The following is a 24,250-nucleotide window of genomic DNA, read 5'->3' as shown; positions in this document are numbered from 1 at the left end:
AGATGTAGTCACGAAGCAGAGATGTCAGGCCAGGGCTGATGGGTACAGATGGCAGAAGCAGCAGAGGGAGGAGATGCTGGCCCTGCTTCTAGATATTGAAGTCTTCGTCAGCCGTTGTTGGGCACTAAATCCTGGCCAGAGGGTGGGGGCTCGGGGGACCGGCTTGAGACCCCTGCAGCAGAGCAGGTGAGATCAGCGGGGAGAGATGGGGAGAGAGAGGCGGGGAGAGGGGGAGAGAAGCACGGTGTAATCCCAATGGGAAGTCTACGGCGGGGAGTCCAGGGAGGAAAACAGATAAAAGGAGAAACGTGGGCGTCTTTGATGAGCGTGACCCCTTTGTTATGACTTGACAGGAGAGGGAGGGAAGAATCAAAGACCCCTCTCTGTTACGAGCCCACTCACACTGATGTTTCTGTTTCTGGCCTCTTTTCAAAGGCTGGAGACTTACGCACCCCATCTTCGCTCTGTTACACATAATTACGTACAATTTAGGAGCTCAGCATCCACTTGAGGAGGGACCACATCAGGCGGCCTGATCTTTCTCTATGACTGTGCAATTGTCCTCTAATTAGAGACATGAAAGGTCGGAGGGGAGGCTCAGGGTGAATGAACTGTGGGGGTTGCAGAGAGGCGGGTGACAGCTCGTCTTCTTTTCCGTGTGTGTGACTTGCCTCTCGGGCCACAGGTGCTTTCGTCTGCAAGCTGGTGCCCTTCGTCCAGTCCACGGCCATCGTGACGGAGATCCTCACTATGACCTGCATCGCAGTGGAGAGGCACCATGGCCTCGTGCACCCCTTCAGGACGAGGTGGCAGTACACCAACCGGAGGGCTTTCACCATGCTAGGTGAGGGCGCGCCAGGGCCGCCCGGTGCCCAGCGAACCCCGGGCAAGCTGGGGGGCAGCTGCTCGTCCCTGTGGTCGGCGTTGGGGGGTAGTTTGAGGACCTTGGTCCTCTCCCTGCCTACCCCACCCTCTCCCCATTTCTCCTTTGGGTCTACCCCAGAAGGGCCATCTCTCATTTCAGATGGACTTCTTCAGGTGAAGTCTCCCCCTTTTAAGCCTGATGTGTGGCTGATCTAAGCTTACCCATCAGGGGCGCTGCCACAGCAACGTGAGTTACATGAGTAAATCTGCCATCCTGATGTAAAAGATGGCTAAGATACCCCTTGTCAGGGCTGCTGAGTATTCCCAGGGGGGCAGGGAGGGTGTTTTTAAAACAGAGAACAGGGGTCCTGCCCAGAAGGCCATGGGACCTAAGGGAATGCTGGGTGCTGGGTGCTGGCGATGCCTCTTGAGGACACAGCTTGCTCCCAGCATTTCAGGGTCAGTAGGCTGGCGAGCAGGGACCTCGTGAGAGATGTCCCAGAGCCGGCCAAACCCACGCACCTGGAACAACTCTTTTTGATAATTGTTATCGAGTCCTTGATGAACTTGAATGCACCTCGCAATAGCGTAAGTATATTGCAGTCCATCTGAACTGCAGGAAGCAACCACAACGATCAGTCACCGAGGAGAACCGTTTCTACGAGCAACCCGCTAGGGTGCTGTGAGCAGACTCTCCTTGCTGCTGTGACAGTTCTCCCAGTGTGAGGTAGCAGGAGAACAGAAAGAACTCCTGAAGGCCCAGCAATGCCAAACGCATGTTAAGTGGTTTGAAATGAACAAACAAACCATTAGGAGGGAAAAATAATTGTTAGTTTCTTAGTTCCAAATTTGTGTTGCATCCTTCCTTTCAAAGAACCCAGAGACCTGCATAATGGACAGGCTTCCACCCTCCGAACATCTGCACACAGCGGGTGGGTGTGAAAGGGCATGAGGAGAGAATACTTGGAAGAAGGGAGTTATTAAAAAATAAAAGAAAAATAAAGAGTAGAGGGAATCTCAACATCTGAAAGCAAAGTGGATAATAGGCAGTCCCCGCTCAAAAAAGTCACGGGCCGGGAAGGTTTTAAGGCAAGTAGACTCCTCTCCCGGGGGGGGGGGGGGGGGGGGCTTCTGTACATGGTTGTGTCACTAGTCTCTCTAGCTCTGTGACACTGGGAACCAGCGTATCTGTCACGTGCAGCACCACCTTCTAGCTGAAACTGTATACCCCTGGGCCCCAGCCAGCCGAGACCTGCTAGACTGTCCTGCTCAGAACGGCTCCCACATCCCATCAGTCATATTCACCCAGCCTTGCGTCTATCCCTGGGCAGGCTGTGGACCATGGAGGATTGGCACTGAGCTAAGCCAATTAGACTTGATTCCTCTCAAGATTCTATTAAAGACTGGAAGATGATTGGACACTAGGTAACATAATAGGATGAGAGCTGGGCTAGAATAAATGTACATGGCCACATGCAGAGAGAGAGAGAGAGAGAGATTTGGGAGCCCCAGGGCTATCTTGAATCATGCTGGGTCATGTGTGTCTTTATAATAAACCCCATTATGGCTTAAGCAAGTCTCAGTATTCCTTGAAACCCAAGACAATGCACAGTCTTCCTCCTGGTCCCACTCAGTAAAGAAAGAACAAGCAGAGTCTGAGCTGGGATTTTTCCCCTCAAATTGGATGTTGGGGCTCTTGGCTCTGGCTTTGTCCTGGGCTTTAAGCTTCTCTTTTGTTCCTTGCCAAAGACACCTTGCTAAAGTAATTCTCTCAACAGACTCCCTGGTTTCTGATGTTGTATATGTTTATATAAGAAAAGAATGCCCATATCATGATGGTCAAAGTAAATGTACTTTCCATTTTAAGAAGAAATTTTAGAGGGTGACCTATAGCATGTTTAAGTTTTTCATTCTCTCAACAAATGCCATTTGGCTGGTCAAGGCTCCTACTAAGGGAACTTTCCTGGGGAAATCCAAGAGGTCAGTTCTATCTGGAAAGGGTGGTTGCCCTTGAAGCTTTCCTAGAGAAAGTCACTCTTGAGTTGATGTCCTGGGAAATGAGTCCACAGCGTGGGGATAGGGTGTCAATCCAGGGTGACAATCCAGAGGCGATGAGCAGCACACCTGGGATATGGGGACCAAAACCAACTTTATAAAGTCTGATTAGAGGACCCGGGTGCGAGGAACATGGACTGAAATATAAGAGGAAGGAGAGAGGCGAGTGAGATTGTGGAGACCTCAGGGATGGTGGAAAGGGGTTGGGTTTTATCTTAGAGGTTATGACACACTAGTCAAGACTTTTAAACATTTAAAACACATTCTGGGAAGACTCTCCCAGCAGCCATTTTGAGGGTAGTGAGAGGGTAGAGGTGAGAACACATGAGGAGACCATTGTATGGCTCCAGCGCGGAGGTGATGGGGTGAGTTTGTTGGGTGGAAGGAATCTTTGTGGGTAGAGAATTAAGCATGATGTATTTTGCTTGGCTGAGTCGTATTCCGATGACCATAACATTTTTACAGGTGTGGTCTGGCTGGTGGCGGTCATCGTGGGATCCCCCATGTGGCACGTACAACGACTTGAGGTAGGCTGGGATTGATACTTATCCTACTATGGGAATGTGTTCCCATGCTCTTGATTATAATTTCCTTCACGCAAGAGATTTGTGGCAAATTTTCATGATCTCAATTATTTCACTGGACTTTTTCAGGTGGCCTCAAATAATCTGTTTTAAAATTTCCTCACACACACACACACACACACACACACACACACACACACTTTTTCTAGCTCTCTATTGATCTTATATTGGCAAGATGTTAATACTTAAAATACAATGTACCAGGGTCACTTTCTACATTTCCCTTCCAGGTGGACACGGCTTTTCTCGCATCCTTCAGGGTCCAGTTACATCGGCAGAGTCTGGTGGTCACTCTAATTTTTTTTTAAGTCACATAAAACACAGTTGTGATTGATTGTCTCCTTATTAATTGATGTCTCTATCTTAAGTCCTTTCTTACCTGCCTCCTATTCGGTGGCAAATGGTAATTTGAATAGGAAACACTGTCAGGCAGATCCAGCCTTGCCTGGACAGTCACGATGAGGGCAGCACTGTGATGGCCTCCAGTGGCCCTGTCCATCCAAGGGGGCATCCTGCACTGGGGGACATCTGGCACAGATGAGTCTTCAAACACAGGAAGGGGGTCGTACACTGCTCCCTGAGATGACTTTAAACTGTATTTTTGTACCTTTTGAAGTCCACATAGGCATGTGATATCCATGAGCAAGGACATCAGGTGTACCCTCCGGCAAGGGGACATTTAAAATGTGGCATTATTTTTTTTAAATTTATTTCTTTTAAGTATATCTGGTACACAGTCTTATGTTGGTTATATTCATTTTGGGTGTACAATAGAGTGATTTGGCATTTTTATACCTCCAATGCTCTCAGCCCACTAATGCTAGTTAGTCATCCTCTGTTGCTGTGTAAAATTATCACAATATTGTTGACTGTATTCCCCTCATTCCCTTTTCTTCCATCCCAACCCCTCCCTTCTGGTAAACATCCTTTTGGTCTCTATATCTATCAGTCTGTTTGTGTTTTGTTTTTAGATTCCACATATAAGTGAAACCATATGGTACTTGTCTTTCTTTGCCTAGTATTATTCACTTAGCACAATACCCTCTAGACCAGGGGTCTCAAACTCAACTCAGCATGTGGGTCGCAGAGCAAGATCACAGCAGTTCAGCGGGCCGCACTAGGTCTACAAAAGGCAACTGTTACGCAACACTTTTCTCACTGCAGTTGAAAACAAAAAAAAATCAGTACAACAAGCACAATCGTACATGCAGTTTACTCAGTGTCACAAAACAACCAGAAACTGTAGTTCGCATCACAACTGCTGTTAACTAAGCTAATATCTAGCTAGGATGCTAGAGAAATGAAAAATACAAGTAGGCCCCTAGGTTTACTTAATTTTATCCAAAATATTTTGAACTTCATGGATTAGTCTGCGGGCCACACAAAATTGTTCGGCGGGCCGCATGCGGCCCGCGGGCCGCGAGTTTGAGACCCCTGCTCTAGACCCACCTATGTTGTTCTAAGAATGGCAAGATTTCATTTTCTTTATGCCTGAGTAGTATTCCATTGTGTAAATGTACCACATCTTCTTTAGCCATTCATCTATCGATGGATACCTATGTTGCTTCCATATTTTGGCTATTGTAAATAATGTTGCAATGAACATTGTGCATATATCTTTTCCAATTAGTGTTCTTGTTTTCTTTGAGTAAATACCCAGGAGTGGAATTGCTGGGTCCCCTGGTCAATCTCTTTTTAGTACCATGAGGAATCACCATACTGTTTCCCACAGTGGCTGCCCCAGTCCGCAGTCCCACCAACAGTGCATGAGGGGTCTCTTTTCTCCACATCCTGACCTACACTTGTGAATTGTTAATTTTTTTTATTACTAGCCATTCTGACAGGTGTATGGTGGTGTCACATTATGGTTTTGATTTATATTTTCCTGATGATCAGTGATGCTGAGCCTCTTTTCATAGGTCTGTTGGCCATCTGTGAGTCTTTGGAGGAACGTCTTTCCATGCCCTCTGCCTATTTTTCGATTGGTTGTTTATTTACTTTTTTGTTACTGAGCTGTATAAATTTCTTTTAAATTTTATATCGCAACCCCTTATTGGATATATCATCTGTGAATGTAGACTGCCAGTCAGTAGGTTGTCTTTTGATTTTGTCGATGGTTTCCTTCGCTGCGCAAAAGCTTTTTAGTTTGATTATTCTTTATTTTGTTTCTCTTGATTGAGGGGACATGTCTCAAATTATATTACTCAGACTGATGTCAAACAATTACTTTCTATGTTTTATTTGAAGAGTTTTATGGTGTCAGGCCTTACATTTAAATCTTTAACCCATTGGGAGTTTATTTTTGTATAGGATATAAGAGAGTGGTCCTGTTTAATTTAATTTAATTTAATTTTTTTTTTTTTTTGCACATGTCTGTCCAGGACGATGCGGCCTACTTTCTGATGTGTGTGGTAGAGTGAGTGAGGGGGCTCAACAGGTGAGTGCAGAGAGCAGTCCCACGCCTCTCCTTGCTCCCTAGACACACGCCCTGGATGGAGCCTGTGCAGGCCCTGGACTCTTCCAGCCAATTGGGCTGTCAGATTCCTCTGGTCACTTTCTGTCAACAAGTACAGTGCTAGTTTTGTGATTAGAATGTCCGGTCCAGAGTCAACATCACTGAATTTGTCAATGAATCAGACACGTCTCCCTTCCCCCGCCGTGAGCTGTTCTCAGGCCTGGAGTCCAGCCCTAAGGAGAGGGGAGTGGTCCCCTTCTCTGCATCTTCTCCTGTTTCTCTTTCTCTTCCTCTCAGCCACCGGGAGCCGGTGAGGAGAGTGGGGAGAGGACGGGGCAGGTGTCCTCTGGTCTCATGTGGTGGCTTCTGAGTGTGACTGTTGCTCTTGACTGATTCTTTACTTCTTGGGTGTTTTCGGGTTAACTTCACTAGGTTCCACCTGCCGCTCCCACTGTGACGGTGCAGGAAGACCCGTCAGCTTCTGCACATGACTCGGTGACCCGACCCTGCCCTGGGACCCCCCCCACTGTCGGAGCCCTTTAAGAAGTGGCCCAATCCTATGCCATTTTGTGGGGTCCATTTTGCACCCACAGAGCTCTAGGAGATTTGTGCATTTTTAAAATACAGTGTTAGCTTATGCTCTAACTACATTATATAGATGAGTTTTTATATATTCCTGCTCACAAAAAATTAGGGGATATTTCAAAATGGATATGAAGTGATAAAAGATCCCCTAATTTTTGTGAGCAGGATATTTACACAGAGGCATAGAACTCATTTAGTTTGTAGACAATGCCTGTCACCTAATTGGCAAAGTCAGCCCTTGCTGTCAGATCGATGAGCCAAATCATATTTGCTGCTTTCTGTCAGGAAAAATATGAGTTCATTTTTTCAAATCAAATGAATGTATCTTTCTATGCCTCCTCCGGCCTCCTTCTCGCTTCGAAATTCTATTAGAGACTGTGCGCGCGAGCATGACGGGGGGCTGGGAGCTCCCTCCGGCGTGAAATCAAGAGCCCCTACCCCGCGTCTCCACCGGCCCCCTCCGCTCTGCTCCCAGCGTGGGGCTACCTTTCGGGGCTGACATCTTTGACAACTGTCAGGGCCCGAAGCCACCGGGTGGTTCAGTTAAAACTCTCACCTCTTCTGCCCCTTCCTTGTGGAAAAAATGTGAGAGGACATCTCAACACCTGTCAAAACACCTCCCCCCTTCCTTTCTAATATCAAGCTTTATCCTGAATAGAAATATACTTAATGCAGGGAAAAGCACAAAGCCCTATCTCTCGTAGGTTGGTGGCACCCAGGTCAAGGTGGGTCCCCTGACATCAGCAGTTTGAACCAGGAAAAAAAACAAGCTCGGATGCCCTAGAGTAACATCGGTGGGGTGAGGGGACTGGTGTAGATTGGGACAAGGTGACGATGAGAGAGGGAGTGGAGTGTGGACCCAGTGTCACACCTCCAGCTCAGCCATCCTCTGAGGCAGTGGGATTTTTAGAGACGTGGGTGTTTGGAAATAGAAGTCCTTGATGCTGGTTTTCACCAAACCACACGAGTGAGTGTGCTGTCAGTCCTTTCTGTCCCAGACAAGGTGCACCTGTCTGGGATCGGCTGCCCTGTGCTCACTTAGGGTGCGTCCTTCGCCGGTCCCTGTGCCTGTTGGCAGTGGTGGCCCCGTCTGTGTGCCGGGAGTCAGAATGAATTTCGTTTTAATATCCTCTTCCCGGGCACTTTGGATCTTGAGCTTCTTATTCACCGAGTGTTTTCATTCTTAGTTCGTTGTCTTTGTAAACAACACCAAGACCAGAACTCGGGGTTTATCTTTGGTGAGTGTATGGAAAAGCTTTCTTTCCGCCTTCTATTGGCATGGATGACTGGCGATAAGATTTGCTGGAAGGCAGATTATCTGCTGGCAGCAAAACATACATCAAAGACCTAAGTATTCTTCATCTGGAAAGCTCCAGCGTGAGTAAAATGACAGCAGTTGTGATAAATTCTCTGGCTTTTATTCCTATTATCTGAAGAAATGACCTTTGAATAGAGGTTACATGTTTAGTGTGTCCTAATTCGCACTTGCTGTTTTTATTAATATTGCTATATAATAAGACATGGGAACTCCTAAAGTGAGTCTGTCAGAAACGGTGTTGATAAACAAACATTGGCCTTCCATGCAATACACCCCTCAAAGGCTTCTAACTGAGTCCGAATAGGGGTAGATTAGCGACAGTTCGAACCCCCATGTCTTGTTCCTCTCAGAACCTAAAAGCTACCGGTGCCTTTTTCACACTCTGTGTAGCAACCCGATCACTGTGACCTGAAGTAGCACTAACAGAACCAGACTCCGGTTCTCCACCTTGGGGGTGGGGTGGGTTAGGGTGGGGTGTGGGGGAGTTGACCCCTGGTCAAAAGTTTGTCTCCTCCACAACTGAGGAAGCAAAATGAGGTGATGTTAAACTAGCCGGCCCGCCATACAGGAGATGACCCCCGTTCATACGTGGGTCATTGAAGTGCTCCTGTGCCCCGTCAACACTTATGACAGGAAGGTAAAAAGCTGAGAAAGATAAAAAGTGAAACAGTTTTTGGTCCTCGAGTCCATTTGAAATATAGGAAAGAAAGTATAAGCATCTGAAGCAGGTCATCAGCGATGGGGAGCGGGTCACCCCCACACTTCAGAACAAAAAAGCAGTCACAACGGTACGTCATTGGACGTGGTCACCCCGTGGTAAACACATTAGGGGGTGAATCGTGCGGAGTCCCCACAGCTCCTGGCTTTCTGTCCCATGATGCAGACGGTGGGCTCTCCTAACAGAATCCTTCTTCCCTCAAAGATTAAGTATGACTTCTTATATGAAAAACAACACGTCTGCTGCTTGGAGGAGTGGACCAGCCCAGTGCACCAGAGAGTCTACACCACCTTCATCCTTGTCATCCTCTTCCTCCTGCCCCTGGTGCTGATGCTTACTCTGTACAGCAAAATCGGGTATGAACTGTGGATCAATAAGAGAGTGGGGGACAGCTCGGTGCTCCAAACCATTCATGGAAAAGAGATGTCAAAAATAGCCAGGTGGGTGTGATGAAACACTATCCCACTTTCACGTGTGTTTATTGTGTTGTGCTGGAAGGGACCGTGTTACCAGGGGTCTCAGGATTCCTGGGTGATTGGGTCTTTGTGTATTTGCTGTTCATATGCAGGGTGTGAGCTGTCCTTAACCTTTTGAGAGGCAGTGGGTGGCAGGAAGAAATAGCCAGCTCACCAGCTCCCAAATCCACCATTACAGACAGAAACTTTCTTGGAACTTAGACATTGTTCTGTTTTCCTTGATGTGTCCATACGGCACTGTGTGTGTGTGTGTGTGGGGGGGGGGCTGTGGGCACTCCCCTCTCTGCCACCCACCAGCCCCATGATGTGGGTAAGACTCCTTCCTCCCCTGCCCGGTCTTCCTCGTGGGTCTCAGGGAGCACGCTTTCATCCTTCCTGCCTCCCACCCGAGCATGAGGCTGAAATACATGAGGTGACGTGTCGAAACACCCTCTGGAAACCCGAGCGTGCGATTTAGTTCTCGGTAGATGTTATATTCCCTGAGGGCACTGCTTTCAGATGGCAGTCGTTAACAGAAAATATATGAAGCCCAACTCACTGCCGTGGCACTACAAGGGGTTCATTTTGTAATTTACACCGAATAGCTGTTAAAAACAAAACAAGCAGAACCTGATAAGAAGTCTAGGGGTTTGATGAGATTTTTTAGCATTCCTCCAAGTGTGCAGTGCCCTCTAGTGCCCTGTGCCTGGGAAGACATCCTTCCTCTCAGTGGACAGGTGCTCAGTCAGCATCTTGGTACTTAATGCTGATTTAGCCAGCCCTCCCGCTTCCTCGGCAGAGGGGCTACCGTGGTGAAATAAGAAATAAACGATGACAACTTTTTATACACTGAAAGCACCATGCAAGCATGTAGAGTCCTTTCACATATTTGGAGAAAACCAGTGTGGAAGCCTGGTCAGCCATGTTATTCAGAGACATAACCAAGGTTCGCATTTTAATTGTATCCTGAGGGCTTCCCACATTTCATAAATATTGATGTTTTCCTATCCCATGGATGAGTGCTCTTCAATGGAAAATGAATTGGCACTTAGGCACTGAAGTTAGACAGCCTAACGTTTAAATCCAAACGAGCCCTTAGGAGTTTAGATCTCTTACTAGCCAACCTGACGTTGCAAGTTACTAAACCTTTCCTGTCCCTGTGCCTCTGTCCCTGCACCTGCCCCAGGCTTGTTGGGAAGATTGACGACATAACCCAACACCAAGCACCCAGCTGAAGGCTAGACCCACCATGAGCCCTCCCTGATCAATCACAAGGATGTTTACGAGGCGAGGGAGAGCAGGATGACGGTGACCCCATGACAGGAAAGAGGACACACAGCCCACGTTTAACTTGTGGACTTGATCCCTCTCAGCGGAATTCTGGTTGGGAGACCTAGACTCAGACTTTATTGTCATAGCTTTGCCATTGAGCTGACACACTTGCCAAGGGGAGGTTAACCGATACGAGCTGTCCTTGTGAGTCCAGGAGGAAGAAACGGGCTGTCGTCATGATGGTGACCTTGGTGGTGCTCTTTGCTGTGTGCTGGGCCCCTTTCCACATCGTTCACATGATGCTCGAATACAGTGAGTGTCTGCCCTCCTCCTCCTGCAGGGGGCCTCCTTTCTCTCCTGCGAGAGCCGTCCAGACCCGTTGCTCTTCATGGGGGAGACCAAGTAGCAAATGGTTCATGGGCTTCTTCCCATTTTCAAGGTCCCTAGACCTTGAATAATTCTGTGTGATGGTGACCGAGCCTTGAATGCTCACAGCAGATCAGGGAAAGGCGCGGGCGGCTCTTCCTTCACGCCATGCGGGCGGTTCTCCTGAATCATTTCCGTATCAGGGGAGGTGGGAGACCCTGACTTGAGCCATGTGCAGTCGACAGCACCTGGGATTTCAGCCCCTCAGGCAAGTATCCCTAAGAATCTCCGACTTCAAGATGACTGGGTTTCTAGAACACAGGTGAACAGGTGAAGGGCAGCTCTCGCCCCCAGGTTCTGTGCTGCTTGGAATCCAGTAGAAATGCAACAACCCTCCCCTCCCACCCCAACAGGTGCTGGGCCCTGAGCTGCGCTGGTCAGACTTGATGCTCTTAAAATGAAGACTCCTCGCAAGGATTGTTTTTGGTTTTTATTTTCAGACATTCTTCCCCACCCCACAGTGGCCTGGGGAATCTGTCTCACCCAAGTGCATTTGGTTACAGACGTTTGATAAAGAGAAACGTTACTTTTCGGGTCACTAAAATGGCTATGTGTGCTCAAGCGTGTCCTTCCTGTTTCAGGCAACTTTGAGCGGGAAAGCGATGAGGTCACTATCAAGATGATTTTTGCCATGGTGCAGATCATCGGGTTCTCCAACTCCATCTGCAACCCCATCGTCTATGTGTTCATGAACGAGAACTTCAGGAAGAACTTCCTGTTCGTGGTGTGTTACTGCCTAGTGAGGGAAACCATCTCTCCCACACGGAGGCGGGGGCACGTGGGGATGACCATGAGGCAGAGGTCAGCCGTGCTTCGCAGGAGAGGGAACCCCGTGGAAGACACCAGAGGAGAGGCCTTTGGGGACAGCAATTTCCAAGTCAAGTGGTGCGACCCACCAGGGGAGAAGTGGCGCCCCCACAAGTGACAGTGTTCCCTGTTTCATTCTGGACATTTGAGGGTTCCACTTTAGGCTGCAGGCACTCATTATAATGGCATCTTCATCATTAATGTCATTCATCTCTCTCTCTCTCTCTCTTTTTTTTGTATTTTTCTGAAGTGAGAAGCGGGAGGCAGTCAGACTCCCACATGAGCCCGACCAGGATCCACCCGGCATGCCCACCAGGGGGCAATGCTCTGCCCATCTGGGGCGTCGCTCTGTTGCAACCAGAGCCATTCTAGCACCTGCGGCAGAGGCCACAGAGCCATTCTCAGCGCCCGGGCAAACTTTGCTCCAGTGGAGCCTTGGCTGCGGGAGGGGAAGAGAAAGATAAAGAGAAAGAAGAGCGGGAAGGGTGGAGAAGCAGATGGGCGCTTCTCCTATGTGCCCTGGCTGGGAATCAAATCCAGGACTTGCACACACCGGGCTGACGCTCTATCACTGAGCAAACTGGCCAGGGCTAATGTCATTCATCTCTGAATCTGAAAAGGAAATCATTTTGTGCAAAGGGAAAAGATCTTTTTTCCATCTGTACAACGATGAACAGAAGGACACACAAGCCATTTTTCCCCCTATAAAAATACACCATTTTACCCGAAAACACAATTTTGAAAAAAGTAGTGAAAAAACCCCCCGTCCTTGTAGCTGATAAAGTGCATTTTAAACAGTCTTGTACAGACGTAGCTGGTAGTTTTCCCCTATCCCGTCGACACAGTGTGGGTTTTTTTTTTTGTGTTGTTAAATTGAATGAGAAGATACAAACAATGCCTTCCTTCTTGAGTAAGAGGTGAGCACTGTAGTGTGATTTGGGGAGGCAGTGTTGAAACTTGGGGAACCCGTCTTTGGCAGACAAAGTCTGTCCCATATCATAACGTGGAGGACCACCGAGAAGCAGCAGAATGACCGACGAATGAGATTCAGAGGCGGATACCCGGGTGTGAGCTTCTTGTCCTCCTGCCAGCGTCACCACAGAGGAGGTGCCACCACTCCTCCCTGAGGGCACGGCGGCCGCAGCCCCCGCGTGGGCCCCGGAGCAGGAAAGCACTGTCACGCCGGCGCGCCCCGAGTTCTGAAGTGTGATCAGAGCCCCGCACGTCACGGGCCTCCCTGTCTGCGCCCTTCTCCTTCCTGAGACTTGCCCTCAGCCCTGCCCAGCTGCCCACGCGTGCCCGTGTCGTCACGGGTTTCTCTGCCCAGAAGGACAAATCCATCTCACGTGTTGGTGGTTTTAAGCCCTTCATGTTCACCCGTGGGTGGAGAGGCGTCCTGCCACATCAAAGGGCTATTAGTGAAGTTAGGGGGTGACAGAGAATCCATGCCAAGCCTGTGCCCTGTCACTGCTGTGCCCAAGACGGGCCCCACGGAGAGGTCCAGGGGGCCAGCAAGGTTCCCACTCTGCGCTTCACCCGACGCTCCCTTCCCCTCTCCCCCTCCTCGCTCCTCAGCCTCCTACCTCCCTCCAAAACAGCAAGGACCCCGTCAGCACCCCAGATTCCGGGTCAGCGGCAGCCTCATGGCCCCATGGATCCCTCCGCCTGGTGTACCTGCGCTCCCCACTCCAGCTGGGCAGCAGGGAGGAAGGGCAGCTCGCGGACTCGCGGGGAATTTCAGTGGTCCAGCCTCATGGTTTGGGAACCGAGAACGCAGGCCATTGGGATCTTTCAGGAGGACATTTCATTGTGTGTGTGTGTGTGTGTGTGTGTGTGTGTGTGTGTGTGTGTGTGTGTGTGTGTGTTCATGTAAGCATGAGTGAAAATAAAAAGACAAAAAACAAGGATGAAACTGTGCAGCGTTAGGATAAAAACGTCTGCACGGCACAGGAAAATGAGCAAAGTCAAGAGAGCAGAGCTGGTGTTTTGTTTTGTGTTGAAATGGACTCATTATGGTTTGTTTATATGCACTGTCCTCCTGCGACGCCTAGAAACCCTGTAACCAAACAACGATGATCACTGACTCGTTAGACCATTACAAATGAATCGGACTCACTGATTTTTGCTTATTCTTATTTTGCTTATTCTCATCATCGAATAGCCCCCTGACTCCTCCCAACTTGGATGTGTATGTGCTGTGAATATGACCCACGAAAAGCAAACGAGTCTACACGGTTAGGAACCACTCAGTCACCCAGATGAGTGTCTTCACCACATCGGAGCTTAATCTAAAACACCTGGATATTAGATAACAATTTCAGTATTCATTGCAGAATTTCCAGACAGCCTTGCAGAAGCTTTTCTTTCTTTTCCTTGCTTCCTTGTTTTCCCTCCGTTGTATTAAAGCTGTTTCAGAAACAGAAGTAGTTTTAGCCCCTTTCTTTCCCAGGAAACCTATCATTTTGCTGGTGTAAAAGTCTGGGTGAGAAAGTGAGAAACTCCTGCTGTGGGCCACGGACGCCGAGCCCCAAGACGAGACGGCGAGACAGGGCTGTGAGCCTATCGGGAGCTCCGCTCGCATGTGCAAGAGGAGCCCTGGTCACAGCCGTTCCTTCTCTTCTTCTTGACATCACAGTCCCCTCTGACGTCTCTTAAACCCTTTGGTCTTCCACCCAGGGATATGTTCTTCCCCCCTTTTTCCTCTCTCATCTTATTCTCTCTGGTTTTCCCCTTAGCTGGTGCTTGGAGTGACAATGGTAAAGGTCTCTTTGGATCCAGGCGGTAGGGCTGAGGACAGGGTACAGAGAACAAGTCTGCCATTTCTTAACGCTTGGGTAAAATGGCTATGACACTGGTGAAAAGGCACATATATATACCCCGGCCCAGACCGCTGAGCCCTTGAATTTGCTTGGATCATTTGGCCACAAAGGGCTGTGTGTCTCCCACTCTACCAAACGACACCCCCTCCCCTTCTCTCATCACGGTGCCTCATGGATCAGGACACCAGCCTCCTATACACCAGTTTGACTTAAAGACTACTTTCTAAGTCCAAGACAACTTTAGAAAGAAGGGCCAAGGTGCAGGGCTTATCCACCTTATTCAAAGACTTATTATCAAGTACAATAATCAAGAAAGTGTGGCATTGGCCTAAGGACAGATGGAATGGCAAAAGAATAGAGAGACCAGATGTAGAAGCACATGTATATATGGTCAACGTATTTTGACCAAGGGGGCAACATAACGCAGTGAGGAGAGGGAAATCTTTCAACCAAAGAGCTCTGGAACAATTGGACATCCGAGTGCCCAAAACAGGCCCTTGGTCCTTACACTGCATATAAACACAACTCATAATGCACCATAGACTGAAATAGAAGAGCTAAATGTGCAAATCTCCAAAATAAAATAGGGAAGAACATTTTTGAACCCTGGATGTGGTGAGACAGAGATTTCATAGACCAGGCACTAAGAACCAGGAGCCTAGAAGAAACAATTGATTTAATGAACTCCATCAAAACAAACAAACACCACCCAGGAAATAAAAAATAGACCTGAGCATGAAAGGTCATAGAAGCCAATTCAAAACAACCAAATACTGGGAACCCCAAATATTCACCAACCAGTGAATGAATAAGCAAATGGTGTTAAAGCTATCTCACTCGGAAAGTTATTCAATAACTCAGCAATAAAAAGAATTAACTATTGCAACAACAAGGGCCCATATCAAAAACATTACAGTAAGTGAAAAGAGCCAGGCAGGAAAGACCATACAACCTAGGATTCCATTCACATGAAATCCCAGAAAAGGCAAAACTCCCAGGATAGAAAATTAGACACCCTACAAGAAATGGATGAATTCCTAGAAACATGCAACTTTGCAAGATTGAATCGTGATGAAATAGAAAATCTGATCATTAGTAAGGAGACTGAATCAGTAATTGCCCCCCCCCCCCAAGAGACCAAAGTCCAGGACCAGACAGATTCACAGGTGAATTCTACCAAACATTCAAAGATTTACTGCCTAACCTTTTCAAATCTTCCCAAAAATTGAAAAGAAGGGAATCCTTCCAAACTTATTCTATAAGGGCAGCATTACCCCGATACAAAAAACCAGACAAGGACACTGAAAAAATAAACTTATAAAGGCCAATATCCCTGAATCATGGTTGCAAAAATCCCCAAGAAAACATTCACAAATTGAATTCAACAATGCATTAGCAGGCTTATCTACCATGACTGAGAAGGACTTACTCCAGGGATGCAAGGCTGGTTTGCCATCTGCAGATCACTCAGCAGGATACTCCACATTAACAAAATGAAAGATAAAAATCATATGATCATCCCATAACTAAAGAAAAAGCATTTGACCAAATTCAACATCCATTTGCAGTGAGAAACTCTTAACAAAATGGGTTTAGAGGGAACAATAAAATACCTCCACATAATGAGGGCTGTGCATAATAGGCCCTCAGCTAACATCAAACTCAATGGTGAAAAGCTACAAGCTTTTCTCTTAAGATGAAAAACAAGACAAGCATGCCCACTCTCACCACGTTTATTCAGTATCATATCGGAAGTCCTAACTGGAGCAATGAGACAGGAGAAAGAAATAAAGGCATCCAAATTAAAAAGGGAAAAGGAAAACTGTCACTATTTGCAGACATAATTTTATATAGAGAAAACACTAAAAAAAAGAAGAAAACCGAAAGATGCCATCAAAAACTATGAGAACTAATGAGTGAATTCAGCAAAGTTGCAGGATATAAAATCAGTATAGAAAAAAAATATATATGTTGTGTTTTTATATGCTGATGGCAAACTAGATGAAAAAGAATTAAAGCAAAAAAAAAATCCCATTTACAGTTGTACTGAAAGGGATAATATGGAGGAATGCATTTATCCAAGGGGCTGAAAGATTTGTACACTGAAAACTACGTTATCGATAGAAGAATTTGAAGAAGACACAAATAAATGGTAAGCTACTTCATGCTCACGAATTGGAAGAATTACTATTGTTCAAATGTCCCCATTTCCCAGAGCAATCTACGGATTCAGTGGCACCCCTAGCAAAATTCCAACGGCACTTTTCACGGAATTGGGACACACACAGCTAAAATGTGTATGGGAATCACAGGAGATCTCAGAGAGCCAAGGCAATCTCAAGAAAGATGAACAAGGGTGGCAGCATCCTGCTCCCTGCCTTCCAACTGTGTTAGGAGGGCTACAGTCATCGAAACAGCAATCTACACCGTCCTGGCTGCCAACTTTCCGCCTGGCAACCCGGGCCATTGTGAGGTCAGCTGAATTCCTCTCACAGTGAGGTTGGAGCCATGCTCATGTCACCCCTGTCTGTTTGTCTACCCCTCCAATATATATTTGTTGAATGACCTCTACATGCCAAAGTTACATCTGCCACACTGGTTGCTCTCGCTACCGTTGAGTCCAGTCCAGAGAATGAGATATATCAGGGGTCCGGAACCTTTTTGGCTGAAAGAGCCATGAATGCCACATATTTTAAAATGTAATATCATGAGAGCCATACAACGACCCATGTATGTTACATATTATCCAGTAAAAATTCGGTGTTGTCCCGGAAGACAGCTGTGATTGGCTCCAGCCACCCACAACCATGAACATGAGTGATAGGAAATGAATGGATTGTAATACATGAGAATGTTTTATATTTTTAACATTATTTTTTTTAATTAAAGATTTGTCTGCGAGCCAGATGCAGCCATAAAAAGAGCCATATCTGGATCGCGAGCCATAGGTTCCTGACCCCTGGGATATATCTTTGATCAAAGCTAACCAATCACACTGAAGACAAGAACATCCTCATCTTTTTGCTGTCATTTCTACAGCCTCAAGAATGTGATAAAGCTAGGATTTCTGTGCAAAAAACGAACCTATGAGCACATATAAAATAAATTCTGCTTTAAAAGGCACCCTTATTCAATACAGACTCTCAGGCTGCAGTAAGCATTATCTCATGATTTTTTTTTCTTTTTTTTTTTTGTATTTTTCTGAAGCTGGAAACGGGGAGAGACAGTCAGACAGACTCCCGCATGCACCCGACCGGGATCCACCCGGCACGCCCACCAGGGGCGACGCTCTGCCCACCAGAGGGCAATGCTCTGCCCCTCCGGGGCGTCGCTCTGCCATGACCAGAGCCACTCTAGCGCCTGGGGCAGAGGTCAAGGAGCCATCCCCAGTGCCCGGGCCATCTTTGCTCCAATGGAGCCTTGGCTGCGGGAGGGGAAGAGAGAGACAGAGAGGAAGGAGGGGGGGTGTGGAGAAGCAAATGGGCGCTTCTCCTATGTGCCCTGGCCGGGAACCGAACCCGGGTCCCCCGCACGCCAGGCTGACGCTCTACCGCTGAGCCAACCTGCCAGGGCCTATCTCATGATTTTTGCCCCTGAGAGTTAGTCATTGTTTCTCAAGAAGGCAGACTCGCCGTATAAAAAGCAATTCACATTAAACAGCGAAGAGTGGGTCAAGGAGAGCTACAGCTATTACTGTGGAAGTGCAGAGAAGGTCCTGGAAGAGTCAAGGAAATGCTGCTGTCATCAGGAAATGCTGGCTCCGAAGATTGCCCAAGAACGGATGAAAGCTTTGTGTTTCCATGGTAAGGGACAACATCCTTGCCCTTAGCTGGTCCTTCATAAATACAGTCCTCGCTTACAAAGCGACAGGCTCACAGTGTGTGGCTGGGTCGCTTCAGGATGCTACTGCTTACTGGGGGTGGGGGGTGGGGGGGGGGAGGAGAGAAATCATCTTCAGCAGCGAGGGACAAAATATATGACTGTCTGCATTTGTCCCCGAAGAGCTAGGCCTGAACTCCTCTCTCCCCCAACTCCTCAGGCACGTTTTTGGCCAGTAGCCCATCTCCGTCAATCACTCCCGCTTTGCGCTGTGTTGTCTTAGCTCTTGTTAGTTCATATGCCCTCGGGTGACATGTATATACACACAGATTTCTGTAAAAGGGGCAGTGGGTGGGTTGTGCCCACTCTGGATTCCAGCATCTGAATAAGCACAAATACATTGCTCACAAAAATGAGGGGACCTTTTGAAGTGAATACGAAGCAATAGTGTGGCGTTTGACTGGAACCGTCTGTCTGTCCTCCTGACTCTGGGACCGTTCCATGGTTAGTGGAAGCCGCAGGGATTGGTTAAGGGGTGGGCATGTGGCCTGGTTCTGGACAACGAGAGTCAGGCCCAGCTTTAGAACAGAAAAGCTTTGACTTTCTTGCTGGACTCTGGACAAGGGCTGAGGCGGCCATCCTGTGAATAACACCCAGTGGTGACTTGAGGACCAGGCCTCCCCTGAGGAGGTGGGTGCAGTGGATGAAGAGAAACAGGCCCCGGGTTGAGCCTTACCAGGGATTGTCACCAAGACCATGCCCACCTAGGTGGCAGTCCAATCAGTGCTGCTTAAGCCACTGGCAAATCTTGTGTTTTCTTTTTTTTTTTAATCACTTACAACTGAAAACGAAGAAGCCACTGTACAAATAAAGCTGCATTACAGCTCTCTGCGCAGGTTTGCACGTGGACCCGCACACAGGGACCGCCAGAGGGCTGTTACTGGCCAGCGTGGGGTTCCACATGGCAGCGGGTCCCTGGCCCAGCACCGCCTCGCTCTTTTCTCTGGGTGCCTGCTCCTTCACTCACTCAGTCCATTCCTCGTGAGCTCCGTCTGTACCAGGGATCTTATTAGATTCCAAGACTCGTGAGCGAAAACTATAGATGGTCCCCCGTGGGTGGAGCTTACTGTCGGCCGAGAGGCTAGACATTATTTACTAGGGACACACATCAAAATCAGGAGGGGAAGAACCACAGAGAGTCAAGAGGTGCTGAGCAGTCAGAATGGGTGGGATCCGCTGTCCCTTGGCTATAGGTTTGGGGTAGGGTTGGCCGGGTGGATCCCGGATGCCTGTGTAAGACAAGGGGAGACATGGGTATCATCTACCCAAGTCCTTGGGGTGACGCAGATCATTCCTCCCTTGGGCCAGTTGAATTGTTTTGTCTTTGAGTCTTCCAAGAGATCTCAAATATCCAGTTGAATACATCTGGCTAACGTGTTAAATGTTTTCTTTGCTAACTAGGTTAGGAAACTGCTGTTTGATCTTATGCTCAGTGTTGTGCGAGTTGCATTTATATCTTATCTTGCCAACAGATCTGCGGGCTCCCTGGAGGGAAAGGTCTCTCTCTTCCTAAACGTACAGGGTGCCCAGAGCTCAGTGCTTTGTCCTTCACAGCGGGTAAGCTGGTTGCTTGCAGATGAGCTGACATATTTCCTTATGTAATCGCCACTGTTCTCACTCTGTATTCTTAAATAACTCGAGTCATGGGGCCCAGCAGAAAGGCAGTGGTTGTAAGGTCCGTGCAACATTTATTAGAGACAGGACTGTAGCAGGACAAGGTTGCAAGTGCTTAAACCGTTATGTTGAATCCTTGCTTTTGAGAACTTTATAATAAGCTCTCTGATCTGGATTATGACATTCCTGAAGGTTCTGAGAGGTGGTCTCTGATTCTCCATTCAAGAAGCCCTTGTGCTTGCCCGGGCAGGGAGCTGGGATAGAAGATGAAGGATACCTTCCAGTCAGAGTGTGAGCGCCACCGTCCACCACGGTGCGGGAAGAGCTGGAGAGGGAGCCATGGTTTACCCACTAGTTGTCACTGAGACTGTCCCCAGGGCTGGGAATCACTGAGGACCTCTGAACAGCTGCCACAGAAAAGCCACCCACCCCATGACTGCCCTCACTAGTAGGGTCCAGGTTGCACTCACCCTAGTTTTATTCATTTCCAGCCGTTACGGCTGGGACCCACACACTCAGGTGTCCTAATGTCTTATTATCATTTCTGTTGGTCACCATATCCCTTGAGCTGCTGACAGATGTTAGCCAACTTGGGAGAGTCATTTTCTCTCAGCTGAAAATCTCTCCAATGATACCTTTTCCAAGGGGCTCCTAGTTCCCTGTCGCTTTTGGTGTCTATTTCAGAGACCTTCCGACCCCTTCCCCGCATCCCTCACGTGTATGTCACTATCTGCGGTTTCTACCTTGTTTTCCGGGTTACAGCTCACCCCCATTTCCTCCTCATGACATTGTCATACTCCCGGGATGAGAAAGTACTTCTATTTACCAAGTATTTGAAAGACTAGAAATTGCCTGTGACTAGAGTGATACAGTATTATAGAGACAAATATTTACTTGAAGCCAAAAGGAAAGAAAACAAACAAATTATAGGACAGTGGGTGAACACTCTAATTAAAATACATACATCACCTCCACTCAAATCAGTGGGGAGAATAGCCAGTTTAGAACCCTGAATGAAGGGTGATTTTCTGTTGACTGGAATCTGTTTGTAGAATTATGGTGCAAAATAAGAGAATCTTAGACTTTAACAGCAGGACACGCTCGAGAGTCCCAGAACATAGCTGTCTCGATCTTTCTTCATTCTCCACGAATACCTGCTCTGTGTTCATGGCCCATTCTTTCCATAAAAAATATCTGTCTAACTGAATCCATCCATGTCCAAGTTTATCTGAATAAATTCTCTTGGGAGTTCTTTTTCTCATAAACTTTTCATTGGAGTATACTACACATATATGCAAATCATAGCATAAAGCTTGAAGAATGAAAAGTGATTTTAGCATTTTTTTTTGACACGGCTGACAACATTGGCTTTATTATCAACTCTGTCCTGGGTTGTCTTGTTAAATGAAATCCCAGCATACCCCACTGAAAGATCATTGTCAAGTAGCATATATTTAAAAACTTTAAATTTCCAGAGAGATCAGTGATGGTTGTAGAACCTTGGAAAGTCAGAAAATATCTAACAGTTTATCCTGACCAGGTGGCAGCACAGTGGATAGAGCATTGGACTGGGATGCAGAGGACCCAGGTTCGAGACCCAGAGGTTGCTGGCTTGAGCGTGAGGTTGCTGGCTTGAGTGTGGGATCATAGGTATGACCTCATGGTTGCTGGATTGAGCCCAAGGTTGCTGGCTTGAGCAAGGGGTCACTGGCTCAGCTGAAGCCCCCTGGTCAAAGCACATATGAGAAAGCAATCAATGAACAACTAAGATGCCCCAATGAAGAATTGATACTTCTCATCTCTCTCCCTTCCTGTCTGTCTGTCCCTATCTGTCCCTCTCTCTGACTCTCTCTGTCACAAAAAAAAAAAAAAAAATCTAACAGTTTATTGTTTTGGGAGCATTGGTCTGATGTACTGTCTGGACCCTCCTGGGCTGATAGAGGTGTGATCTTAGTGGGGTTCGGGGAGGTGGGGCAGGGTCACCTGGACACAGACACCTGCACTCCATCCACACACTCGGAGCTCAGAGGGGCAGGTGGGATGCATTTTGGGGTTTAAAACTAAAGTGTCAGGTATTGATCTTAGTGTGTCCTCGACAAAAATATGTCACGGTGATATCCTTATGGTTTCTCAGATATACTTGCTTAGAAAAACACTTCAGTCAAAATATTCAGGAGATTCCGAAAGACAGCGAACAGGTCTCAGGCCTGACTGTGGAGCAGGAAGGACAGGGGTCCATAACCCCAGCACCCGACCCGTAGCCCTCGCTGAACAAAGCTCTTTCTGAAATGAGGGCGAAGAGGAGCCCAGTGAGTCCCGGATGAGACCTTCGGGCCAGAATCCTAGAGGCCGACCCTGAGAACTGGCTCACTCCCTGCAGCCCCTGCACAGGAAACGGACCTTCCTACACGTACACACTGTGGTCTGGAGGCTCTGGCTACGTTTCCCAGACGCTGTGGGGTCAGGCTCCTCCTGACCCAGCAGCAGCCTGCTGTCTCAGAGACCCTCCTGTCAGCCCTGCCTCTCTTCCTGAGTGACTGCCACTCTGTCCCCCTTTAAGAGCACAGGGGACCCTCAGGAGGAGGCCCTCCTCCACGGCTGGGGTGGGCTCCGCAGGGAGGCACAGGCAGGAGGACCCAGGAGCCCTGGCCTCACGCGCCCACCCATCGGTCCATCTCAGGCCTGTGTCGTCCTGTGGAGTGAGGGCTAGGTGGAAAGCAACGGGCAACCCTCTTGTCAGTTGAGGCAGAAAAGAGTTTAAGGGGCCCTTTGGGGGTGACGTGCCATGTTCCTACAGGAAACAGAGAAGCAGGCTCTGGGCCGAGCTGGTAGGAACTGCTCTCACAAGGTATGAAGTATGGAGCCGGGGGACGGGCTGGAAGCCGCTTCTGCTGGGCACCCACCTCGTGCATCACGAGCCGCTTGGATTTGATTCATTCTTTCCAAATCAACTATTTTCTGTCTTTCAGTAGGCCTTCTTTTTCACATATTTAAATAAATCGTGGATGCATTTAAAACACGGAGAAGCCCCTTAAAAGCAAAGATGGCCACTACCCTACCAAACGCATGCAGAAAATTCACTGGACTGTACTTTTTTTTTTTTTTTTTAACAGAGACAGAGAGAGAGTCAGAGAGAGAGATAGACAGAAACAGACAGACAGGAATGGAGAGAGATGAGAAGCATCAATCATTAGTTTTTCCTTGTGCATTGTGACACCTTAGTTGTTCATTGATTGCCCCCTCATATGTGCCTTGACTGTGGGCCTTCAGCAGACTGAGTAACCCCTTGCTCGAGCCAGTGACCTTGGGTCCAAGCTGGTGAGCTTTTTGCTCAAAACAGATGATCCCACGCTCAAGCTGGCAACCTCGGGGTCTCAAACCTGGGTCCTCGGCATCCCAGTCCGACGCTCTATCCACTGCGCCACCGCCTGGTCAGGCTGGACTATACTTTAAAAAAAAAAAAAAAAGACATTTGTTCCCTCTGCCCCTCACCCCCCATCTGACCTCGGTCTCATTTTTCACCTTGTCCTGTAGATGGCGGTAGTGCAGCACAGTGGCCGCTCAGGGGCAAAGGAATGAAGTCTCAGAGAACATGAGGCTCCTGGAACCGCAGCAGAGGGCTGGGCCCAGGCTAAGCGTTTTCAAGTTTGGTACGCGGTTAGATGTTGGTCGGTTGTCTCTACTGTCTGGAAAGTGAAAGCTAAAACAGGCTTGGAGGTGTGGCAGTCCCCAGTGGGTTCGTCACAAGAGAGCAGGTGCCGTGAGTGCCAGGGCGTTCGGTGGGGACGCTCTGGACAGCCCCACCTGTGCCCAATTTGGCTCTTTTCAGGGCTCCCCTGGGCTGGTGTAAGAGCATGCCCCCCTGCTCCGGAGACCGTCACAGCCCATGGGAAGCCGAGCTGAGAGAGCTGCCCAGGTAGGAAGAGGCGGGACTGTGAGGGAGGGGTCCTTCACGTCCATGCCACCTCCAGCTGACCTCAGGGACGACGCACTGATTGTGTCTCTTTCTGACTTTGGCTTTATGGAATAAATCCTTCCTTCAAAACTTCATTTTTTTTTCTTTTTTTGGAAGAACAATGGAAGTGGAATCTGAATATAAGCAATGAAGCCCAGATACAGAGGAACACTGAGACTCATCCACCGCGGCGTAGAGCCGGGCATGCACCTGAAGGAGCCTTCCTTTCCACTCTGGAAACTCTATAGCACATGTGAGTGTAGGTGGGGTGGGTGATCAGTCCTAGAAAAGCTGCTTGGAAATCGAGCTGCCATGCATTGGTCCGGCTGTGCAGCTGCACTAACCACCTACTCAGACTGCGAAATGAACAACAGCCCCATCGCCCCCATGTGCACCGACCAGGGAGGGTCACCCCGCCATGGCTCTGAGGTCTGCTCTTCGAGG

General features: G+C 48.2%; 1 protein-coding gene across 1 annotated transcript in view; it reads left to right on the top strand.

The window, feature by feature from the left end:
* The window catches only part of QRFPR (pyroglutamylated RFamide peptide receptor), a 31,429-nt gene extending 18,687 nt beyond the window's left edge, over positions 1-12,742 (top strand). The window contains exons 2-7 of the mRNA XM_066360164.1: positions 686-844; positions 3,385-3,446; positions 8,784-9,019; positions 10,521-10,618; positions 11,314-11,653; positions 12,631-12,742. Coding sequence (XP_066216261.1) covers positions 686-844; positions 3,385-3,446; positions 8,784-9,019; positions 10,521-10,618; positions 11,314-11,653; positions 12,631-12,742 — 1,007 coding nt within the window. The remainder of the gene's footprint in view (positions 1-685; positions 845-3,384; positions 3,447-8,783; positions 9,020-10,520; positions 10,619-11,313; positions 11,654-12,630) is intronic.
* The last annotated feature ends 11,508 nt before the right edge of the window (positions 12,743-24,250 follow it).

This window comes from Saccopteryx leptura, chromosome 1 (genome assembly GCF_036850995.1).
Source record: "Saccopteryx leptura isolate mSacLep1 chromosome 1, mSacLep1_pri_phased_curated, whole genome shotgun sequence".
In the NCBI taxonomy this organism is placed as follows: domain Eukaryota; kingdom Metazoa; phylum Chordata; class Mammalia; order Chiroptera; family Emballonuridae; genus Saccopteryx; species Saccopteryx leptura.
The sequence above is the reverse complement of the archived record's forward strand: the minus strand, read 5'-3'. Positions and strand labels throughout refer to the sequence as shown.